Source organism: Perca flavescens, chromosome 15 (genome assembly GCF_004354835.1).
Source record: "Perca flavescens isolate YP-PL-M2 chromosome 15, PFLA_1.0, whole genome shotgun sequence".
Classification (NCBI taxonomy): Eukaryota; Metazoa; Chordata; class Actinopteri; order Perciformes; family Percidae; genus Perca; species Perca flavescens.
In genome coordinates this window covers 5104209-5129092 of record NC_041345.1, presented here as the reverse complement: position 1 = coordinate 5129092, position 24884 = coordinate 5104209, and the positions used below count along the sequence as shown (strand labels likewise).

Below are 24884 nucleotides of genomic sequence, written 5' to 3'. Positions count from 1 at the left end.
CATGGAACTGCTTTGTTTTTAGGGTGAGATCCTATTTTAAAACCCCAGCTGCATGATCAGATGATGTAAGGAGGTTATCATCTCTGTAATTTGGGCTCATCCTTGCCTCCAGTAGACTACAGATGCAGGGAAACAGGGACAACTGTAATTAAATAGAGGCTGCCTCTCCAGGAGCGAAACACTGGGAGCGCATTGATGAAAGATTGGGTGCTTGTTTCAAATCTAATAATGATGTCAATTCACTTGCTTCTCACATATAGCCTACAGAGCCATGCGCAGTTTCCGTTTCCAGACTTGAGGCGGCGCTCTCAACCTTCCTTCATCAGCTTAAATTAAAACAATACAGCCTGCGACTATAATTAAATCAATCAATAATTAAGTCTAATACGCTGCAGTTTCTATTGTTTACTTATAGAAGGATACAATGAACATCACGACTGAGAAAATCACTTATTGGTTCACCTAAAGCAGACAATCTATAACCCGGGAAATAAATATCCTATTTGTGTTAAATGCGTTAACTCCAAATCAATTAAGCTCGCATGTTTTGCGTGTTACTACACAGAGGCGCGTGATAAAAATTAAAATCCTATAGGCCTAATTGATCATAGGCAAAAACACGACGGCTGAGCAGTGGAGGACACAGAGAAATTCCTCTTCTTCTCTTCCAAATCATCATTAAAACGATCACAATCAAGTCCAACAAAGTTTAAACGTCCCTTTAATATCCATCTTGGTGTTTTTATCTGCGACCACCGCGCTTCTGCCTCCAATGAAAAACCCAAACACACGGACAACAGGTCCCCTTTACCTCTACTAGCCTACTGTCTCCACTCTCGTTCCCCTGTTCCGTGGCTGCTCCTCACGGCGTTTCGAGCAGCGGGAACGGACTCCTTCCCCGCGAGGATCCTCGAGGTGGTCTCTGCCGGACCGGACCTTGTCCCTCCTCAGCCTGTCTCCATCAGACAGAAGGGAAGAACCCGGTGCCGTCCTGCATGCGCTGCGCTCCTGTACCGCACCATCCAGCAGCAGAGAAAAGGAAGTGTATTGATGGATGCGGAGAGCGAAGGGGGGAGGAGGAGGAGGAGGAGAAGGAGGAGGAGGAGGAGGAGGAGAAGGAGGAGGAGGAGGAGGAGAAGGAGGAGGAGGAGGAGGAGGAGGAGGAGGAGGATGTTGCCTCTGACTGTTCATCCATTGTAATTCAATTCAATTCAATTTTATTTATAGTATCAACTCATAACGGAGTTATCTCAAGACACTTTACAGATAGAGTAGGTCTAGACCCGACTCTATAATTTACAAAGAACCAACAATTCCAGTAATTCCCCCCAAGAGCAAGCATTTAGTGCGACAGTGGCGAGGAAAAACTCCCTTTTAGGGAGAAACCTGGGACAGAGCTTTTTGGTGGGCGGTGTCTGACGGTGCGTGTTGGGGGTGTGATGAACAGCGGCAATAATAGTCACAATAAAGATAATGTAATCAGTCTTTTTCAAATGCTCTTTTAGATTATTAGAGTGGTGGAAGAAACCATCAAAATTCTGATTACTAACTTATTTGTCTCTCTTCAGAAAACCATACAAATCCATGTCCCGTGTTAGTGTTTCTGTAACAAGAACTATTAAACTGGAAGGAAAAAATTATGATTTTTAGGGAGGAAAAAGACCAAATGCATTAAATATTTTATTAGTTTATTTTATAACTTATGATTGCAGCTACAGTATATTGTAATTCACCCTATACACAGACAGAATCCTCTCTTTACAGTATATTTAAAGGCAATAACAATACAGTAAGTCAAGTATAAATATTAAAATTATGACAGAAGAGATACAAAAATAACAGAAAAATAGGATACAATCGCTTCAAATTCAGTGCATAAATCCCAGGAGGTCCTGCAGGAAGATTATGAAGTTATGATTTTTAAGTCAAGATTTTCTTTTCTTATTTGGCTTTATTTGCAAGGCATGTGACATGTGTGTGTGTGTGTGTGTGTGTGTGTGTGTGTGTGTGTGTGTGTGTGTGTGTGTGTGTGTGTGTGTGTGTTGCCAAATCATATAGATAAGAAAACCAGAGGATATGAAAGGAAAAAAGAACAATAGTGGTAAAATCACATTTACACAGACACACATATACACAACTCTGTGATTGACAGTTTTATCAGTTTAGTTCAATATGCTAATGCGTTATTATTGGCAGGGACTCTGTCATATTGCACGCCCCCACTGTTGCCACAGAGGAGCAGAGCCAGATAGGAAATAGCTAAATGGTATAGCTGTCTTTTTAAGGTGTGCAGCACAACAGACCCAGGATGTGACACTGCAGCTGCATTGCAGGATGTGAGATTGTGGGTTTGAATCCCATTTTTTTTTGAGTCTTTGCATGCTGTCTAATAAAAGACACAGTTACTGTAGATGTTTTGATTCTGCTAATGCCAAAATTCAGTTCACCTAACTTTTGGCTCAACATCACAGATTGCATCAAAGATCAACCGTATCAAATGATGTAGCGCATCATGTTGAAGGTTTATCCCATCAGAACACTGAATCCGTTCTGTGGTGGTGCCATTTACTAATAATGTCATGCTGATCTTTTGAAGATTATGTTCAGAGAGCGCATTCCCTTTGATGTTCTAGATTTCTATTCCTGATTTCATCAGCATCCTGCATACTGGCACATATTGTACAAGGCTAAATTAATCCAGGGATGTCTATCGTGATGGGAATAGATACACATATTAAACAGAAGCTGCATTGAGGCCCAAAACACGAGGAAATATGAACATGCACAAAAATGCATGTAGAATGTATATGCAACATGGGTATGCTTCACAAAAGGAAAGTACTGTATTAGAGACATTTGTCAGCTGCTTTCCTAAGAAGTATATCCTTTTTTTAAGCCTTTAGAGCGAGAGTAGACGTTATAGCGACTGTACTGGACCTCTCTGCTCCGGAGACCTCGATATGACCATTGTTTCTCAGAACTATCTATCTACTGTGGGCTTAATTTTCTCAAGGTTTGACAGCAGATTTGGAACAAAAAGAATTACAGAAGTAGCAGTGGGAGTGTTTGTGTCTTGATTTAGATCACATGCATTTCAACATTCAAATAAATCAGTTTAGCCTTCTGAGAACAAGTAAACTTTCAAAAGAAGAGACGGGCCAGCTGTGTGTGAAATCTGTGAGGTAGTTTTATCTCTAAAGCTTGAGCCAAATTGTATTCAGTTATAATAGGTAAAGGAAGTAGGCGGGGTCAAAGTTCCCAGATCATGTGCTTTTGTACGGTATATTGATAATAGGGATGTAAATCTTTTCTTGCAAATTATTATTAAATGGCTTTATTTCCCCCTCAGAATGAATTGTAATAACTTTGGTGCTCCCCTGGCTGTTCATCTAGCACCATTATCAGATAAAAGTTTTAAAAAATACTTTGTTTATGACCAAATATCTACAAAACTGATGACATTCCCATCTTTAGCTGAACGTTAGCACTATTTAGCCAATGTTAGTATGTTATGTTATAATGCTAAACTAAGATGATGACCACAGTAAACATTACACCTGCTAAACATCAGCAGGTTGGCATTGTCATTAGGAGCATGTTAGCATGCTAATTTTAGCATTCTAATTTTAGTATTAAGCTCAAAGATCCGCTGTGCTACTTTTAAGTCATGTTTATATATTAGGTTTTAAATGTGAACTAGTATACTTTTTAAGTTAAAGAAGGCATCGTTTTGCAAGGTGTACTGCCTTGTGGTTGAGTTAGAAAGAGAAATAAGTTAAAACATATTTAAGTGTTTACTCACTGACTCAAAACCATATATGGATGATTTGAAGCTGCCACATGGAGAATGTTTACATTCAGGGTTTTTCACCCAAAAGCATTTTGGGTGAAGAACTCTGAGCCCTAACAATTGGGTCGAATGCATTCACAAAACATTTGCAAAGGCGATTTTTTTTTTTACAATTTTAAATTCAGCAATGTTCCCATCCATGTTTACTACCTTGCAGTCTTCTTCTTACCCACCTTTGTTTGCATTGCAGCATATCTTGGTGTGTTTCCGGCACCTGTAGATCAGTGGAATAGTGTGAAATTGGCAGGTAAATCGAGTGCTGCAGTGTCAACTGTGTGACCAAATTGGAATTGAAATACCAATACTCACTCAGTTCACCTTTGGTGAAAATCAGGCCTAAATACTAATGATAAGTAAATATTAACACAGAAATTATACTTTATTTACCAATTCCTTTAAGTTCCATGTTGCTTTCCAATGATTCAAACAATTGACAGTGAAAGTGACATAAAGATGCAAATCTGCAACAATGAGAGCCGAAGAAATACTTAAAAAGCCAACTGCATTTGAAACAGGGCTGTCCGGACAATGAAACAACACTAATCTTGTGATTCATCGAGCAAACTGTTCTTTATGGGACATACAAACATATCGCGTGGCACAGCAGGCGTTTGACGCTGGTCCAGAAACACGTTCTTGAGATGAATTTAATCCGCGTAAAATCCTCCGGATCACGAGGGCGTTGTTTTCGGGTTGTGTGCCTGCTTATCTCTTTAGCTGACTGTTTGTCTACCTGTCTGCCTCTCACTTTACCTTTCAGTCTGTGCTATAATTAAGTTGTCAAATTTCTGTCTGTCAGTCCTGCCTGTCTGGCTCTCCATTTGGCTGTAAGGCGGCCTTTCTCTATCTGTCTGTCTGTGTCTGCTATTTCTTTCTCTCCCTACTCAGCTTGTGGGAAGGCTTGCAGCTCTGGATTTATGCTGCGTGTTGAATAGTAATGGTTTATTATGTTGTCTTAGCCCACAGCACTCTGTACAAGGATGAGCGTGTGTGTGTGTGTGTGTGTGTGTGTGTGTGTGTCATAAATATTTTTCTCCACAGCTCTCTGTTATGAATGTGTAAAAAGGTCAGACCATGTTACATCTCCCTCAATTAATGGAATTATTTTTCTGTACACCTCAACACCCTGCGAAACTGTACTGACTGAAGTGTTTCTATAAGTGGAAGTGTGTGTGTGTGTGTGTGTGTGTGTGTGTGTGTGTGTGTGTGTGTGTGTGTGTGCATGAGAGAAGGTGCGTGAGAATGCGCTTCATTTCAACCATTTTATCAATGGGAATGTTTGTGCATGTGTGTTCAACTGCTGCTTATAAGGATTTATCCCATGTAGGCCTATATCCACTGTTTACTCTCTAACACTAAATTACTGTGTGTGTGTGTGTGTGTGTGTGTGTGTGTGTGTGTGTGTGTGTGTGTGTGTGTGTGTGTGTGTGTGTGTGTGTGTGTCCTTCCATCCGCTCATCCATCCCTCCTTCCAGCCTAGTAAAGATGCTGAGCCTCAACAGCGTCTATATTTAGCTGCTGGTTCAATCAATGACGGCAGAGCCACAGCGCCGTGACTCTGCATGCTGATAGTACTACCGCCTGTGGCAACCTCCGCTCACCTCCGGAGAAAGAGATAAATAAAGGTGGAAAGAGGCGGGGAAATAGGCAAATTAGAGAAATGATGACAGGAAAATGAGAGCTAAGCCACAAAGAGACAGATGGGGCCTTAATCCTCTCACACGGTTAGAGAAAGGCAGCGGAGAGTGAGAGCAATAGGCACAGGGAGGAAGAAAAGGAGGATGTAATGATGTGCGAGGCAGGCAGGTGAAGAAGAGTAGGGATGAAAGGAAAGAGACAGGTGTAGATGCAGAGGCAGAAGGATCGAGGGATGGGGACAGATGGACAGAGAGAAAAGGGAGAGATGAAGAAGAAAGAAAAGGTGGAGAGTTCAAACAGGGACAGGAGGGGTGAAGATAGAAAGTAAGCGTGAAAGAAAGAAGAAAAGCTGCTGCAGTGTCTGAGAGAAGAGAAGCAGAGAATTCCTCAGAGATGGAGAGACCGAGGGGAAGAGAGGGAGAAAGAGATTCCAGGGGAGGAAAAAGAAAAAGAGAGTTCACACAAGAGCAAGCAGAGAAACAGACTGCAGGGTTTTTTATATCGAGCACCGGCGAGTTGATTTTGTGGGGAATTAAAGCAAACATGGGTACAGAGGAGGCTGAAACACGTACATCGGGGGAGAAGGGTCAGAGAGAGAGAATCTATTGACACTACTGAGACTGTACTACAAAGAGAGACAGAGAAGAGACAGAGAGAGAAAAGATAGATTTCATCTGACATGCAGTGAAGCACTGTGGACTGGCGAGAAAGGTCAGGATTGAGTCACAGCTTGCTGGTGTTAGGCCAAATTCTGTGACCCGTCAGAATCTGGAATCTGATTAGGAATTTAGCCATACTATTCTATTATACTATTATAGTATATAAGGAATAATTCAGAATTTATCTTTTTTGCCAAGAGTGAGATAAAAATATCAATGCACTCCCATGTCCCTCAGTTACATATGATGCTTCAGATGGTTAGCTTAATTTAGCACGAAGACTGTAAATGGGAGAACAACTAATATGGCTGGGTCCAACAGTAACTAAATCCACCTACCAGCACATCAAAAGCTCACTAATTACCTTGTTATGTTGGTTGTTTAAGATTAAAGACACTATATATATATATATATATATATATATATATATATATATATATATATATATATATATATATATATATATATATTGTGCTATATAGTGAGCTTTATATATGTGTTCAGACACACACCACACACACACACACACACACACACACACATACACATACAGTTGTGTTCTTTCTATTTATTTATTTTTATTTCCATAATCTCTCACTGCGTTCACACGTGTACAAATTATCTCTATATTTTTTTTTTTCTCTCCCAGGACGTACATAAAAAAAAGCAAACACATTGTGAACAGAGTACACACACTCTTGCACACACAGACGCTTGCTAAGTAGCCGTGGAAACTGGAAAGCGCCTCGAGCACTCGGAAAGCAGTTGCTATAAATCCACTCTATTGTTATGTTTGGCTGTGATCTCTTCAGGGCTGGAATTACGTGATGAGACAGGGGTAGCACAACATCTTTTTCTCTGTGTGTGTGACACACACACACACACACACACACACACACACACACACACACACACACACATACAGGTTCATTCAAACAACACATACAGGTCATGTATTCTAATACAGGGCCATGTATTGACTACATTCTTCCTTTAAACTTTATCCCTCAGCTCTATTTATCCCATAAAGTTAAATACAATTATGACCTTAAACGTTTCTTAAAGCAAGAAGATTGATACCACTCAGTATGTTACGTAAATGTAAGGCTACAGCCACCACCTGGTTAGCTTAGCATAAAGACTGGAAAAGGGGAGAAACAGCTAGCCTGGCTCTGTCCAGAAGTAACAACATGCACCTATCAGCACCTCTAGAGCAGCTCACTGGGACCAAACACTTGCTATTGAGAAATAAAGTGTTACAGTTGTTTTCAATTGCTGAACGGCAGTGGGCACAACTGGAGCCACATGTGCAAAACTCTGACTCCAGTCTGCACAGCAGCAGTTCACGTGGACCAAACTCTAGTTCGTTTTTCATCGCTTGAACACAGTTTTCAAAACTACACACTTATCCCATGGCTTTAACCACAACATGCACAACACTGTAGATTTACAGCACTTTGTTCAAATGCTAACACACTGCTGTCAAAACTGTTAACCACACATTCAAAACAGAATAGATTTCAGTCGGGTGCCTATCAAACACTGCTGATTGCAATTTTAGCTGAAAGCCTAAGCAGGTGTCTTGTTTTAGACTAGTTAGTGAACATATACGGTATTTATACAGAGAAAGCTCAGAAAACCTTTTTTTTGTATACAAACACCAAATAATAATGAAACAATTGTACGCTATAAAAAAAGTTTAAAACACTATATTTTTACAATAGTAAAACTGTGTTCTTACTGTTTTTCAGAAAGTAATGGAGGTGAAAGCAATGGAAACACCACATTCATTCCTATTTAGAGATGATTCAGACATCCAATGTGAAGAAAACTTGCCGCATGATGCTGGAGAGAGGCAGGATTACAGTAGTCACACTATTCTTTGTTACTGTTATGCACCTTTAGTTTTTTTACAGTAATTCCATAAATTACTAGAGACAAAATACTATATTGAAGCAAACTGCTGATTTCCATTCCTTCTTGTTTACCTTACATAAAAATTAGTATATTGTAAAATCTATATCTTTTCTTTAAAGAAATTATTAAGTAGTGTGAAGTCACTCAACTCACAACAAATTGTTCAAACTGTAAAGATGAGAAAGTTTGTAATTTGTGAGTGTTTTAACTCTCAGTGTGTTCAGAGTGCCAGTGTGTGTTATGTCAGTGAGGACTGTTCTGAGTGTTTGGCTGCACTGAGCCTGTTTTGAGACGTGTGTGAAGAGCTGCGTTGCTTTGAATGAGTTTTGCAGGTGATGTGAACTGTTTAGTTCAGGTGACTGTTGGTAGTGCAGACTGGAGTTAGAGTTTTGCCCATGTGGCTTCAGTTGTGACCACTGTTGTTTAGCAATCGAAAAAAACTTTAATTATGCTAATCTTTATGCTAAGCTAAGCTTACCAGCTGCTGGCTGTAGCTTCTTCTTTACCGTATAGATGGAAAGATGGACAGACAGACAAGACAGACAAGACAGACAGACAGACAGACAAGACAGACAAGACAGACAGACAGACAGACAGACAGACAGACAGACAGACAGACAAGACAGACAGACAGACAGACAGACAGACAGAAAGCAGCAGACGAGGATGGAAATCTTTCATAGCTGAGATCATTCTGCTCTGTTTTGCTCTTTTCTCTTTCAAATTTGATCCATGCTCTTTGGAGAGTTTGTGTGTGTGTGTGTGTGTGTGTGTGTGTGTGTGTGTGTGTGTGTGTGTGTGCGTGTGCGTGTGTGCGTGCGTGTCAGTGTGTGCTTTTGTTTGTGTGCTTTCTCTCTCAGCCAGTTCAAGCTTTTAGAGCTTTGTTAAACATACTGTACACTCACACACTCACTCACACACACACACACACACACACACACACACACACACACACACACACACACACACACACACACAGTCTCTTACAAATCCCTGTTCTGAAACTCAACACGATGTAACCAAAGCTCAGAGACACTCAGAGAGCCAGAGTTCAATTACTCCTCTCTCTCGCTCTGTCTCCCATTATCATCGTCACCATCTTACAGCCAGTGTTTATTAAAGGTTGCTATGTAACATCCAGCCCTGCTAGTGTGTGTGTGTGTGTGTGTGTGTGTGTGTGTGTGTGTGTGTGTGTGTCTGTGTGTGTACACATTTGTGCCATCTGTGTGTGATTTAGTGTCGGCTGTGTGTGTCTGTGCTGTAATTGTCTTTTTCTCTGTCCTCAGCTCACAGTAAAGCAATCTGTGTCTAATCTGCTGCAGAGGCTTTAGGCCAGGTAAACTTTACCTTCCCCTGCCACGCAGATAACACTGTCTTCATCACAGTTCATTTTGTCCTGCAGTGGTAAGTTAGGAAACATGTACGTTTACACTGCTTGACTACAGAAAACACAACAGAACTTTATAGGATTTCAAATAAATGAAAGAGTCTACAGCCATGCTGGCGGCTCTGTGAGGTTGTACTTAAGCACAGCAGTGCTTTGAGCTAAATGCTATTTTACAACATGCTCACAATGACACTGCTGGCTGTACTAGTTACATTTAGGCAACAAAAATACTTAGTCCCCCCTGTCCCCAGTGGAAATGACGCCCTAGCCCACCTAACAGCAAATGTAAATTTGGGTCGTTATGAGCTGCTTGCACAATCAACCGATCGGTCGTTTTCTGCGTGAGGACTGTCTGGATGAAGTGATGAAATTAGCAAGTAGCTGGTGAACATAATGGAGCATTTAGCTTCTAAAGAGACAGATACTTCCCTCAGGAGTTGGTGGAGACCAAAACAGAGCTAAAAGGAGCGTGCATATTGGAATTATCAGGTCATGCACACAGGAGTGATATCAGTCCTCTCATCTGAGTCTCAGAAAGAAAGCAAATAGGAATGTCAAACTATTCCTTTAAAAGTAGAAAGAAGGTTAATGTTAAGCATAAGAGCTTGTTTTCAAAATGGTAAAATGGTTTACAAAGATAGAACTATGAGGCTTGATGCTTTCTAAAAATGCACAATCTGTCAAGGTTAGTGAGAATAAGTGTCACCTTTATCTTTTAAACGCTCTACAAATAATTTTGCCATCCACGTAAACTAAATTTGATTGTACTGCTGGTCTGTTTTGCACCATGTTGTTTCACCTCAGCAGAGGTGTAGCTTCGATTAGTCAACGGCCATTACATTTAAGTGAGTGAGTCAATGGGAATGGGAAAGTTTGATTTAGTGGCTAAAGCCATCGCTGTGAGGAATGAAACGGTCCCTGTGGAGCCTTTCTGCACATGTAGTATCCTCTCTTTCTTGCTCTCTTTATTCATCTGGCTGTCTCACACACACACACACACACACAGGTTTCCTCTGGGACACTCATCAGCCAGCAAGCTCCTTTTAGCAGCTCCCCTGGTGATCTCCATATCTCTAATGAGATTATTGTAGTAATAGGAGGGCTGATAATTCCATTACCCACAACCTATCCTTCCTGCCCGCCTGCCTGTCTATCTCTTTGTCTGATTTCTGCCCTTGTTTTGTTTCCCTTGTGAACTCTGGGCCAGGACAGAGAAGAGGAAAAACAAATATATAAGTCATTAGGAGCAGGAGGAGGAGGAGATGATATCCATGACAAGGAGTGAGTTAAGAGGTAAAAAAAAAAAAAAAGAGAGATGCAAAGGTGCTGCATCCTGCTGCTCTGGTCTAAATTCATCTGGCCAAAGGACTACAGTTGAAAATTAGCCGGCTGGCTAACACTGGCACATTTACAGAAATGTTGATTAATGTGTGTTGTCCTTTATAAAATAAAGAAAAAGAATAAGGGAAAAAGAGCAGGAAAGAAAAATAAACATGAATTGTGGACAGTTGCAGATGGGGAGAAGATAAATCTCTGGCAAGGGCAGAGAAGTGGCGATTTAAAAGAAAACACAAGGAGAAGTCTAAAAAAAAAAATGAAATGAAAGAGGATGTGCAGCATGAAGGATGGATGAACAGGGGGTGACTGGGAGAGTGGCTGTTTAAAGGTCATGTGTGTATAGAGAGAGCTGCGTGCAGAGACATGGGCTCAGTGAGTCATCTTTTTTCTCCTTTATCCTTCATCTCCCTCCATCATTATCTTCCTGCTGCCAGTTTCCCCTTTTGTACTTACAGTCTTCATCTCTTTCTGCACTCATCCTCTTTCATCCCTGTTTTCTTTCTCTGTCTGTCTATACTTCACCTTCACACAAACTCCCTCCATCCCTCCCTCCCTCCACCTCTTGTTCTTCCTCCCTCTATCTCTCTCCATCAGCTTCAAAGAGCTGTCTCTGTGGCAGACCTCCAGGGCACCTGCCTCTTGAGGTGGAATAAAATTGTGTGTGTGTGTGTGTGTGTGTGTGTGTGTGTGTGTGTGTGTGTGTGTGTGTGTGTGTGTGTGTGTGTGTGTGTGTGTGTGTGTGGATTTATTTTCTCTATAAATGACATTATGTTACAGTGTTTGTGGGTAACCTTTACAACCCAAATGAAATGTGTGTGCTTGTGTCTATCTCTGCACGGTTTCAGAGTGCGTCACTCTGTCATTGTGTGTTCACATCTCTGTATGTTTGCATCTGTGTGCATGTGTGTGTAGGTGTTCGATTGACTGCATCTGGGAATCTGCCACCTCTGGGGGTGTGTGCTGTTTGTGTGAGATTGGATTAGAGGTTCTGGCCCACATTGTGTGTAAATCAGACAGAGGCAAAATGTTGGTTCAATCAAGTGTGTGACTGAGTGTGACACAACCCCACAATCAAAAATATATATATTTTTTCCTCTTACCTGTAGTCCTATTCATCAATTATTGTTTCTGTGTAAATTGCCGGGACTGGTCTGCCAATTATTACCTCGAATAATAGTTTTTTCTCTAAAATAAAAAAAAAAGTATTTACAAACGCCAGTCACAAGTCCTCAGAGCCCAAATTGACATCTTCTCTGTTTTGCCCGAGCAAACGTGCAAAACACAGATATTCAATAACACAAAAGCCTCAAATTTTAAAAAGGTGGGACCAGGAAATGTTTGCCTTCTGGGGTTGATTAGGCGATTGAGAAAAGGGTGGATGGTTTCAAGAAATGTGTCTTTGCAACATTGTGTGTATACACGTCTATGTGGTGAGTTAGAGAGAGAAGTAGCGAAAAAGATAAAGATGAGAAAAAATACGGTGGGTGTTGGACGATCGATACGAGTCCTCCATCTAATGAAAGTCATTAGGGCGAAGCAGGAAAATCAGTCAAATAAAGGAAAGAGGTTGCTACTCAGCTTTGGATGAAGGCCAAAACCACCACCACACACCCTAATTAACTGTGAATGTGTGTGTGTGTGTGTGTGTGTGTGTGTGTGTGTGTGTGTGTGTGTGTGTGTGTGTGTGTGTGTGTGTGTGTGTGAGAGAAGAGAGAGAGGGGTGTATTGATCGGTGGGCGTGTTGAGAATAGACCTGAACTACCACAATAACACTGGCCTCGATAACATCTTCTTCACTATGTTTTCAGGTACATTGAAGTCTTGTAGCCAGTGGCCACTGGCTGTTGTGCTGCTCATTGATCGGCTTCTTTCTGTTAAAAAAAAAAAAAAGATTCCTCTGATAGAGTGTCAGGAGACACCAGCATGGTAAACCCTTCAGGTCACTATTTCAAAATGCATGAGATCTGACATGAGAGGTTTAACATGGGGGTTCGACAACAAACGGAGGAATCATAGGCAAGGCAAGGCAACTTTATTCATATAGCACATTTCAGCAACAGGGCAGTTTAAAGTGCTCTACATAAAACATTAAAGAGCAGTTAAAAATGAATACAAAATTTACCCGAATAAAATTCCCAGTGCAATAAATTAAAGGCAAAATCAAAAGGAAAAGTCTTCAGCTTTGATTTTGATAGCATATGTCTAGATATGTTTACCTATTCAAATCCCACCTTAAAAATCAACTGGCCTACTTACTAATACCCACCCTCTAGTTTTTTTTCTCCTTTCCTACACATGTCCACTCACCTATGTCTATGTTTTTCTTTTTTTTTGTCTGGGCTTGTGTCTTTTCCAGCACTGTTTTTACATGATTGCTGTTGTTAACACGTTGTAAGGCGACTGTGGGTGTCCAGATAGGTGCCCTAAAATAATAGGCTACGTATTATTAATATTAATATTATTATATGCTAAATGATTTATTATTATAAATTATTCTAATAATTGTTTTCAAACATGTTTGGAGGGAATCGTTAAATATACCTTTTTCGTTGTTCTGTGTAGTGTTGTGGTTGTAAAGCCTTTTGTTTTGAGACATTGGTTTCATTTCTTTTGCTGCCCTCTAGTGGACAGGCTAAAAAACTACACATGCTCCCATAATGCACTTTGTCGTTATATTCCCATCATTCCCCGCTGCCTGCGAGCCCTTCGTACCAGTCAAGATGGCGGACAGACCAGGTAAAAGAGCGTGTCCTCTGCTAAATGAATCAAAAATGTTCTGTATTGTGTGTTTTGGTGTTAATATAGTTTGAAGTTTTTCCGGACGGCGTGTGTTTTAGTGTCCGGTAATCCGTTAACGAGTCGCCGGTAAGGGTTTGTGTGTGACCGAAGGCCGCGCTGAATCCTTTAAGTCACGTCAAGGACTTTGCGTGTCATTGGGTGTTTTGCAGTTAAAATTAATAATAATAATAATCTGCGAGTCGCTTTTGGACATTTAAATGCCATGCTCGGTGGTCAGAAACTTTACATATGACTTTCAGTTTGGACGAAGCTATCATAATACAGTTGTCTATGCATATCTAGGATATGTAACCGTGTCTTTTGGCTAGCTTTCACAGTAGCCTGCAAACTCAGTCATTGCCTTTAACCCCAAACTGATATTCTCTTTAGCTAATTTTTAATCCTAAAACAACGTAAAGGAATAAAACACAGAATGCACTGCGTTGCATACAGTAGGGGTTTGAACGGTGGGCCAAGTTAACTTTGTTCACGGTAGCTGTGATAAAGCTACACAGCTGGTAGATGTCCAATGTGTCAAAAGTTAGCTCCAGAAAAGTAGCCAGAAGGTTTAGGCATCGGAGTCACCGCAGCTTCATTTGTGCCTTTTTGTAGATTGAATACTGCTGCTTTACGACTCTGTCGAGGTGAAGTTGTTGACCGACTTACTTTGCTGAATTTAGAGCTGCAACTAATGATTATTTCCTGTATCGATTAGTCTGCCGATTATTATTTCGAATAATGTTTTTTGTATTCAAAATGTTAAGTTTTTACCAATGCCCATCCTCCGAGTCCCAAGGTGACAGAGGAGTCACTGTTTTGTCTGAGCAGAAGTGCAAAACACAGACCTTCAATAATGCATAAGACAAATAAACCAGGAAATGTTTGCTTTTTTGGTTAATGGACCTTTTTCACAGCAGACATTTTGACTTAAGACATAGTAGGAAAAGCACAGCTGAAATTGATACCCTTAACCCTTGGGTTTAGGGTCACCGGGACCTGAAGGACACAGTTCCATCAAGTGGCCCAGTAAGATATTTCAGTGAGTCAGCATGACCAATACCAGGGTCTCTCCTAAGTGGAATGCAGCCATCAGTAATGGTTTAATACCAGGACCTCTCCTAAGTGGAATGCAGCCATCAGTAATGGGTTTTAACACGCCTGTGCTTTTCCTACTAGGACATGCCAACATGTCTGCCGTGAAAAAGGTCTATTAGGCGATTATCAAATTGGTTGCCGACTTACTTTCTGCTAATCTACTGATCAATTTAGTTACCGGCTTACGTGCAGTTTAGTGTCACAAATCATTTTCCAAAAACTGAGTGTCCCAAATGATGAGGGTCTTATTTAAGACAGGTTAGGGTAGCACAGGTGGTTTAGCAGGTTGATAATTAATTAAGGACATTGTATGGGGAATTTGGGACACTAAACTGCACGTAAACCTTACTTACCAACCTAGTCAGCTCTGGCAGATCGAAGCTTTTTTTTTTAAAGCTAACTACCAGAGCCATAGCATGTGTTGCTCTAAATAGATAATGTGTAATCAAACTGTCCGTGCTGTCTCCGCTTGTGACCAGTTCCCGTAGTTGAGAAGCGACTGATGGACGTGAAACTGGGCGAGCTGGGGAGCTGGCTCGGAGGGCGAGACTTCACTCCCAATGGCATCATCTCAGCCGTCCGCAGGGGTGAGGAAAACTGTTCAGACTGATGCTACGTTTACACATGGCCGTCTATTTTCATAAACTGACATTTCAACCTCTCCGTTTTCAGAAAAGTGTTTGTTTACACGTACCCGTGTATATATGCCGTCAAGAGCACGCCAAACTTATAGGTGGCGGTTTAACGACAAGCTCAAGCCCACGTTAGCCAATCAGAATCCTGACAATAGGCTCGTTCGAGATGAACTGCGCCTCGCCTGTAAAGTAGACAAGAGCAGGCGGCAGCAGCGGGGGGGGGTGACAAAAGTCCGCTCTCAGGTCGGACAGTTTTCCAGCTGATTCCAGCAGCATTCAGGATGAACAGGAAGTGACACAAACACTGTGGTCCGATTCCGATTTAATAAAATGTTATCAGACCCATATATCGGCTCCTACACAGTCTCCAGTTGATTTTATTATGACAGAGTAGCTGTCAGAATGCTCTACATGCGATCTGTTGCTGTTTTTAATTAACAACAGACTGTAGATTATCTGTAATCTGATCAGATTTAGTCTCTCTGACTTCTAAACGTAACTATCAGCCTCACTACATGTGTTCTGTACAGAATAAGCCTTTAAATCAGACAAATTGCAGTTAAAATCCTTCCGATTCAAAATCAATAAAGTTTATATAAAACGTCGTCATGTTGAGTCGATTCTGAACCAATCAGCTGTTCGATCAGCTGAGAGGCCGGTGTTTCCCAGCATGCAGTGGGTCCGCCTGGCTCTTGCAGTTGGTGAAAAGCAACTGCGCTGCCTGCGTCTCAGAACTGCGGCCGCCTTGGTCTCGTGAGGTCATCGTTGCCCACGTGTGCATGACGTCAGAGCAAGTCGGGATCAAGTCGGACACAAATCTAACCGGCATGCATCGGGTGCCGATCGCCGGTGATCGATTCTGCGCAGATCTGGCTCATCTTGAGCGAGCCTATTAGCAACAACAGCAACCAATCACGTCCTCTCTCTCTCTGTTTGTCTCAGTTTACATGCAAACGAAGATTTCAAAAATCTCCACTTTGGCCGGAGTTTTTAGAAATAGTTTTCTGTGATAAAAACGGGTTTTTTGTGTAAATGAGAGGCCAAACCGCAGGAAAATATCTGCGTCTTCCCTTTGTGTAAATGGGGCCTAAAACTTTACACAGGGAGGCACTAAAAACACAAAAAAGGACTTCAGTCTTTTAACATAGGTTTTAGGAATACCAACTTTTAATAAAACGGCAGAAGAATGTGAGCACTCGATAAAGGAACGTGGCGATACAGAAACCTGTTATCATTCAGTTGGAAAACAAACCTGACAGCAGTTAACGACTTTGGGGAAATTTCAATACTAAGTTTTTAATAAAAAAACAAAAAGACCAAATCTGCATTTTAGCAGCACAGTTTACCTGAAATCACATCAAAGTGTTCTTAAAAAAACTTAAAACTACAATCATTAGATATGTATTTAATGCTACATATTTAGGGGACATAAAATGTTTTGCTTTCATTCAGAGGAATCTTTAGTCACAAAGACCTTTTTGGATTTCTAAAATATCTTGAAATATGTCTTATCTAGCATCATTCATGAAACATGTCATCCATAGCAAAAGGGTCACCCCTCCCCCTCTGTCAGTAAAAGTTGCTCTCAGCAGCTTTGTGAACAGCTCTTAAGAGGAAACGCTAGTCTGATAAGATGCTTAATGAGAACGCCTGTTGTAGTTGACGAAGGACTAGAAAGTGTATCGACTCCCAGCTCATCGAGGGCGATTACTTAACCACAAGCAAAGATTACACGTGCTCTTTCCCCATGTACATACACGTTAAGATCAGCGCACATAGCATTTGTATTCAGGTCACATCTTTGTAATTTGAGGATAACCCTGTGTATGTCATCGGACTGTCTTCAGTGGCGGTTTATGCGGTGTGTTTTTTTTTCCTCTCGCAGGCCACGACAGATACTACAACAAGTACATTAATGTGAAGAAGGGAGGCATCGGTGGTGTGGCTATGCTGCTGGTTGGCTACGTGGCGATGAGCTACCTGTGGGAATACGACCACATTAGTAAGCAATGCACACACTCCCGTACTTCCTGTTTTAGGATGCTCTACCTTTTTTACTATAAAGTTGTTTTTCTAAGAGTGAAATGTCTGATACCTCACAAACGTGAAAAAAAAGAAACGTAATTTAAATGTCTTTTCTCCGTCTTCTCTTCCAGAACACGATCGCTGGAGGAAGTACCACTAAGCCCGACCATCAGATCTTTCGGGGGTTGAACTTGAACCTCTTTGTTCCCCCTGCTCTTTCTACTCAGCTCTGTGTTGAATATGTGACTGTTGTGACCAATAAACAATTAAGATTCATTGTTGGATATCATGTGTGGTTGTGTGTAAGTTTAGTTTCCAGTTGTATAGCTGTTAAGTCACAATTCTCACTATCAGGAGTGTAACTGCTGCGCTATAATGTGAATGAAAGTGTACATAAATCCATAAGAACATTTATTTGTACAGATTGTGAGAATATGTTCAGACTGTCAACACAATGAAATTCATCCTGTGCCAAACTGCCGTTTCCCCCCCACATCCCTTTGGGTAAAATGTGAAAGATGATTTAACACAACGTATCCACACACACAACTGGTAAATCATTCATTTCCTGAATTTAAAATGCTTGCAAAGTCTGAAATCTGACTGTATGCAAAATTGTGCGTGGCAATCCAGAAGATTTGAGGTGTGAGTACAATAGAAACTATTGCAGGGTGGATTTGGGCTCTGATTACTTACAGTAGTTGTTAAGTACAGTAATTTACATTCCTAATGGCATTTATCACAATTTCCTTTTTTTATTGCATTTACACTGTCGGACAGATTTACTAGAAGTAGGAGAATAGAAAGTCGCCTGGTGTCACTGATGCAGTCACATGTATAAGAAGCGACAACACAGCACTGCACCTTGGACCCTGGGTGTGATGTCTCTTTAAATATTCAGTTCGCTTTAGTACAAACATTGTAGAAAACTCTGAAGACTAACACAAGTCATTAAACCACAGCCACACAGATTGTGACATTCTTTCTGTTCCTTATTTTCATGTATCCACAAAAAATAGAAATAGTAGCTGTTTATCTTTCTTACGGCTTGTGTCCGTTTGAAGTGACACGCACAACAGCGGCAGTCAAAAGTCTTTTAAGTTCAACTTCAGCCTGTGGAGCAAAGGGGCTTCCTCTCTTCTGCTGCTCTTCCTCTCTTCTGCTGCTCTTCCTCTCTTCTGCTGCTCTTCCTCTCTGCTCCCATCAGGCGGACTGAGCTACAGCACCGTGGTGACCTCAAGGCTGAATGTTACTGTCCACTCAGGAAGGCCAGATGGCCTTTAGTGCATTTGTTGGCATAGTGGCCCTTCTCACCACACTGCAGACACAGGGTAGACAAAAGAAGGAGGATGTTAATGGCTCCTTATTAAAAGCAACAAAAAAGCTGGAAATGGCAATTAGAGCTGGGCGAATTGGAGAAAATCAAATATCCCGAAATTGTTTTACCAAATACCTCTATTGATATTGTGGCAATATTGTAGGGTTGACAATGGGTGCTTTCACAAAATATTTACACAGTGAGATGTTTGATAAATAATCATTAGTAATGTAGATATAATGACTAAGTGGGTAAAGGCAAATAATAGAACAGCTAGAACGGTCTGGTGAGTTCAGAAAATTACATCACTTAGTGGTATGCAGCCTTTAAAACCATGAAAAGACAACACTTATCATATTACAGTATCCAAAATTAAAAACAATACCTAGCCTTATACATCAATATTGATAGAATATCGATATATTGCAGCCCTATTGGCAAGGATTCTTTTTTTTTTTTTCTCCCCCAAGGATATGAAGAAAATACTCTTATTTGCTTTCTTGCTGAGAGTTAAATTAATTAAATATTAAAAGAAGAATCAATGCCACTCTCTCATGTCTTTATAGTAACGCCTTCTAGCTTAGCTTAGCTTAGCATAAAGGCTGGAAACTGGGAAACTGCTAGCCTGGCTCTGTCCAAAGGTAACAAAATCTACCTACAAGAACCTTTAAAGCTCAACAATTAACATTTTTCATCTTATTTCTTTATGTACAAAAACTGAAGTGTAGTAACTATAATTTGCTAGTCTAGAAATCTAGATGCTCCCTAGCAGCAGCAAATGTAATTTGCAGCCAGGGTCAGTCTAGCAGCTCTCCGTTGGCTTGCGAGCTGGAAAAACCAAACTCTGATCAGGCCAATCACATCGTGTATAGAGTCGGTGGGCGGGCTTCTGGCTGCCGGCGAACAGCGGTCTTTCAAATCGACTTTGGCCGCGACTCTGGAAGACTTGGATTTAAGATTTTCTTTGAGAAAAGAACGGCACTGAAGTCATTCTTAAAAAAGGAAGAGGTGTTCAGAGTTTTGCCGATCGCTACCTTCTTCGTTGCTCTGATTGGTTGTAGTGCTATCCTATTGCGTGCAGAGGGAATTTGAAAGACAACCGTTTATCCCGCCCCTCGGATTGAGCCCTGCCAATGGTGAGTTCCCAGACCCAACATCTGGATGTGGGTCTGGCTTGCCAGGCTAATAATTAGCTGTTCTACGAGGGGTTCGGTTCTGGACTCTTTCTTGGCCTGGAGCACTTGTCAGACAACCAGCGGAGACTCAAGTAGGTCGCTGCTCCCAGGCAAGAAATAGTCAGACACAACATACCGGTGATATGATTTAAAGATATATACAATATACGGACATAAGAGTATAGCCTAATTGAAGCCTAGGTAAATGGGGGTTAGGCATACCTGAGAATAAATGGGTTTAATATCAAACCCATTTCTAATTTTTATTAAATCATTATTATTAATTTACTTAATTGTGACTTTGCTTATCAATATTATGATCTTCATTTATTCCATTTTCCTTAACTTTAACGTTTTATCGTTCTGTAGGAATTACAAACCTATATCATGAGTTGCATGTGGGAAAATAACTTTGTAAAAGTCAAGTATTAACACGGCTGCTGGCGGTGGCTTCATATGTTCTGTACAGATAACATGTTTCTCAAAATGTGGAACTATGCCTCAAAGGTATTACGAGTATACTGATGACTACAGTGAGAGGGACTGGAGTCTTAAACTGATTTTGAACACACTAGGCCACATTGGCAGACAAACGTTCAGATGGCTCACCTTGTAGCAGGTGACCTGGTCCAGTGGCCGAGGCCCTCTGTTGCCAGTCATGTGATTTTGCTGAGGCGCCGACATCGGCATGTGGTTCTGCGGCCGCATGCCTGGACTGGAGTTGGTCAGCTGGATTAGAGAGAGCGACGGGCGACCGATGCTGGGCACGGGCTGCAGCAGGGAACACGCAAAGAGAAATCATTTTTTGTTCTGCTGTTCAGCTACAAAGTAGCAGGTAAAAAACACGGAGCGGTGTGTGTTTGGGTGTTTGTGGAAGTGTCCTCTTACCTTTGTCTGGTTCTGAATTTGCTGTGGTAGAGGAGGCTGTTCAGAAGCTCCCATCGGCAACTCAAAACGAGGGCTGGAGAAGAACATCTACCGTTAAATCTACATGACTACAAGGTCAAGTCTCGGATAATTTTTTATTTTACTGCAAACTCAATCTTTTGTCTAAAGAATATTTTCCTAGATGACATAATCATCCAAAAAATAAGACAGCGAGAACTATCCCAAAACTACCAAATGCTAAAACAAGTCATAAGTTATGTCTTTTTGTTTTACATGCAACATTAAAAAAAAAGCATTTCTATTATGTAAGAATCAAATAAAAAAGGATAACATACTGCATAAATTTACAGGATTTTCCCTCTGGACAGAAGCCCACCAGGTAATTCACACAGATCACCCTCCTTGTATGTCTGTGTCTGCAGTCAGGACCTAAGACAGGAAGATGGGTGAAGATCAACAGAAAGTAAAGAGGCGGGGGTTTTTTTCTGTTGATGAAGAAATTCAAACCAGCAGGGGAACACTATGTGTATTAATGTATACAGTATGTTAATATCAGTACTGCTGGAACGTTTATGCGAGCAGGACGTACCATGTTTGCAGAAGCCTCGGTCGTACCAGGGACAATCTTTGATCTTTGACTCTGGATCAATGTGCAGGAACGGACATTCCTTGTTGCTGCACTCGCCTGCGAGAGTCGACATACAATTTTATAACGGGGACAAAAACCGTCTAGGCATTTTAACAACTGGGTGCTGATCAACATCGAGTCAACGAACCAAACTTGGAGTAGAAGTAGCATTCGGGCATCTTTGTCATGTCGTATTCATGGAGAAACTCGCACTGGTCTCCCTTCTTACAAAGTCCTCTGAGCCAGTGCTTACACACCACCGTCTTCTCTCCGCTGATGTGACGGAACGGACACATCCCACCTGGGAGTGCAAACAAAGAACGATAGAACACAGATGATGGCACAACTTCCCTAATTCATGCCCCAGGTTTTTGTCCGTGAGTCACATTTAAACACTAGAGGGAGGAATGTTAAAATGATGAGCAGGATTGATGTAAAGTTGGTGATCCTGCTTTCTGTTTTGATGGCCCTAACATGTGGAATGCCCTCCCCTTGAATCTTAACCCTTGTGTTGACTTTGGGTCAAATTGACCCGTTTTCAATTTTAGTTTTATATCATAAAATATGGGATGCAGAAATAAGCGCTGAAAATGTAAATAAGAAAATTTTTACAATTTAAAACATTGAAAAAAGAAAAAACAAACTGTGAAAAAAAGGCACAAAAAATGTCAAAAAAAAAATAGTGTTTTCTTTTTCAAGGTTGACGGGTTGAAGGGTTAAGAGCAGCAAACTCCCTTGGTATTTTTAAAAAGAAATTAAAGACCTATCATTTAGATTTGCAATCATTTAACCTAGTAGTAGGGCTGCTCCCTCTTAGTGGATTACTTGACTAATCGGTCGTTTTGGTCTAGTCAACTTAGATTTCTTTAGGCGATTAGTCATGTTTGATGCTTTTTTCATGCTGAATGACTTATTTCCAAGAAACGTACGAGCACATCTCTGGTAAACACAAGAATTAAAGTGGTGCTTTTGCATGACTCTTTGCGGAGAAACTCAGATTTACAGATCTGTCGATTAAATCAACTAATCGATTAGTCGATACAATTGAACGAGTGTTAGTCGACTAAGAATTTCTTCAATCGAGCACAGCCCTACCACCTAGTAGTCAGTAAAGTAACCAGTTAAGGATCATCAGGCTTTCATTTATTTATTGTATTTGTGAGCCATGGATGCAATATTATAGATGAGAAGTTATCCTTGCTTGATTAAATTATCTAACAGGGTGCAATTTAAAGATGATAGTGGCTAACGTTAATGACTGTATTAGGGGAATGTAGGACCCAGTGTTTTTGAAGCTTGACTCGTACTAGAGACTACAAAGCCAGGATAACTCTGCCTCTGCAGCTTTACGTTTGGACCTTTCCATCTCTAGTGAGTGCCCAACCTTTGAGGGAGTGAAATACTGTAGTGCTGGATTATGTTTTTACCTTTCTGACAAGCTGCTCTCATGAAGAACTCACACACAGCAGACCCGGACTCTGGAGGGACACACATTATTACAAATTTAATAGCAAAGACATTGGATTGAGGAGACACAAAGCCAACGTGAACAGTCACCAGCGGCCAGGTGTCCACCTGCCGTTAGGTACCATCGGTTTGACCGTTAACTCTGATTACTGTTTACCTACAGCGGCTAGGTAGCAGCTAGCTAGCATACTGTTTACCTACAGCGGCTAGGTACCAGCTAGCTAGCATACAAGCACTTACTGTCCATGCCGGGGAAGGGCAGAGGCTGTGCTCCTAGCTGCTGCTGCACAGCCAGTTCCAGGTCAAACTTGAGGTGGTCCACGGTAGCCAGCATATCCTGCATGTCTGCGTTAGTTTGAAGGGCTCCGGTCAAAGAAATATCGGTTTAGATTAGCTGGTTTAAGGTTGAGCTCGCCAGGTAGCCAACTAACGTTGGTACTTTCTGCGACTGCCAGCTAAAGTGGCTAACGAGGCTAGCTAGGCTAACCGATAAGCTATCATCAATCGGCAAGGTCCCTGATGAGAAACCACAATAGCTGATGTTCTTTGGGTCTTAATGGGACCGTTTTAAAGAAAACAGCCGAACATTATTCGGTCTAGGACTTGTTGTTTGTCACGAACTGCTCCTTGTTCTCAGTGGATGGATGGAAGGCGCGCAGCCGCAGACTGACCTCTGACCTGACGCATTAAGACTAGACTAAACGATCATCGAGTTCTTTGGCAAACTCACTACCAGCTTACTACACACCATGGTGGTCTTTCTGCAGATTTAAATTAATTCATCAATATTAATTTGGGGAGAAATTAACATTGTAAAAGAAAAGACAAGTACAAAAAGGTAATAACTTCACCAAAACATTTTTTTTTTAAATAGCATCATTGTTTTTATTTTCTGTAATGTTGGCTACATTGAAAAACTAGGGCTTGCCCTCAATTGTGCTTCTGAGAACTACATAAAGGTGGATGATGATGATGATGATGTAGCTCAAAGCACATGCTGCATCTAAAAACAGTCTTGACAGCCGTGAAGCAGTGTTTTTAACCATGATCCACTACAGTGGTGTCCCTCATGATGAACCCTATTTATCTCCAGGAAAGAACATACATTTTGAAGGTTTTGGTTTAAAATGTCAGCACCAGTTTCCAGTTGAATTGAAAGATCATACACAGTAGCGGTTTCATTCAATTGTATTAATTCTCTATACAGGATGCTTATGTATCAATCAATCAATCAAACTTTATTTATAGAGCACTTTTCATACATGTAAAATGTAGCAGAAAGTGCTTTACAATTAAAAACAATTAACCCCCCACCCCCCATCACATAAATACATCCCCAGACACCTACAGACACACACCCACCAACAACACCCACCAACAACATCCACAGACACCGTCTCATACACACAATAAAACTAACATGTCACTGGGCACGGAAAAGATAAGTTAAACAGGTGGGTCTCGAGCCTGCTCTTAGAAATCTGAACATTCTCTGCAGCCCTGAGGTCCGACGGCAGACTGTTCCACAGACGGGGGCCGTAGTACTGAAACAACGCTTCTCCATGAGTGTGTGTCCTGACCTTGGGAATAGTCAAAAGGCCAGGCTTATATGGTAAAAGCAGTTCAAAAAGATAAGAAGGCCCAACACCATTAAGACATTTAAAAACTCGCAAATGAACCTTAAAATCGATCCTGAAACACACAGGGAGCCAATGCAGTGATCTTAAAACCGGTGTAACATGTGCCTGCCTTCTGGTCCTCGTCAGCACACGAGCGTCTGAGTTCTGTAACAGATGAAGTGGAGAGATACTCTTTTTGGGGAGACCAGAAAGCAAGGCATTACAATAATCAATGCGACTGGTGATAAAAGCATGCATCAGTATCTCCGTGTTGGCCCAAGAGAGAATAGGGCGGACTCTGGCTATATTTTTGAGGTGATAAAAACCTATTTTAGGTGTATATTTGATATGTGGGATAAACCCAAGCTCAGAGTGAAAAATGACGCCTAGGTTTTTCACTTGTGATGATGGATTTAAAGAAAGTTCCTGTATTTTGATTTTGATTTCGGGTTTCTCTCTCAGAGCCT

At 41.2% G+C, this 24884-nt stretch overlaps 2 protein-coding genes across 2 annotated transcripts; one reads left to right on the top strand and one right to left on the bottom strand.

The window, feature by feature from the left end:
- Positions 1-13421: 13421 nt before the first annotated feature.
- atp5mf (ATP synthase membrane subunit f) lies at positions 13422-17606 on the top strand. The gene is made up of 4 exons (XM_028600242.1): positions 13422-13525; positions 15142-15249; positions 17183-17299; positions 17454-17606. The coding sequence occupies exons 1-4, from the start codon at positions 13447-13449 to the stop codon at positions 17480-17482; spliced, it is 333 nt and encodes a 110-aa protein (XP_028456043.1). The 5' UTR covers positions 13422-13446; the 3' UTR covers positions 17483-17606.
- Positions 17607-17716: 110 nt separating this feature from the next.
- On the bottom strand, positions 17717-23522 carry cpsf4 (cleavage and polyadenylation specific factor 4). The gene is made up of 8 exons (XM_028600241.1): positions 23039-23522; positions 22759-22809; positions 21480-21632; positions 21293-21388; positions 21039-21132; positions 20704-20776; positions 20425-20586; positions 17717-18640 (listed from the first exon to the last, which is right to left on the bottom strand). Exons 1-8 carry the CDS (start codon positions 23139-23141, stop codon positions 18572-18574), a joined length of 801 nt encoding a protein of 266 aa, XP_028456042.1. The 5' UTR covers positions 23142-23522; the 3' UTR covers positions 17717-18571.
- Positions 23523-24884: the final 1362 nt, after the last annotated feature.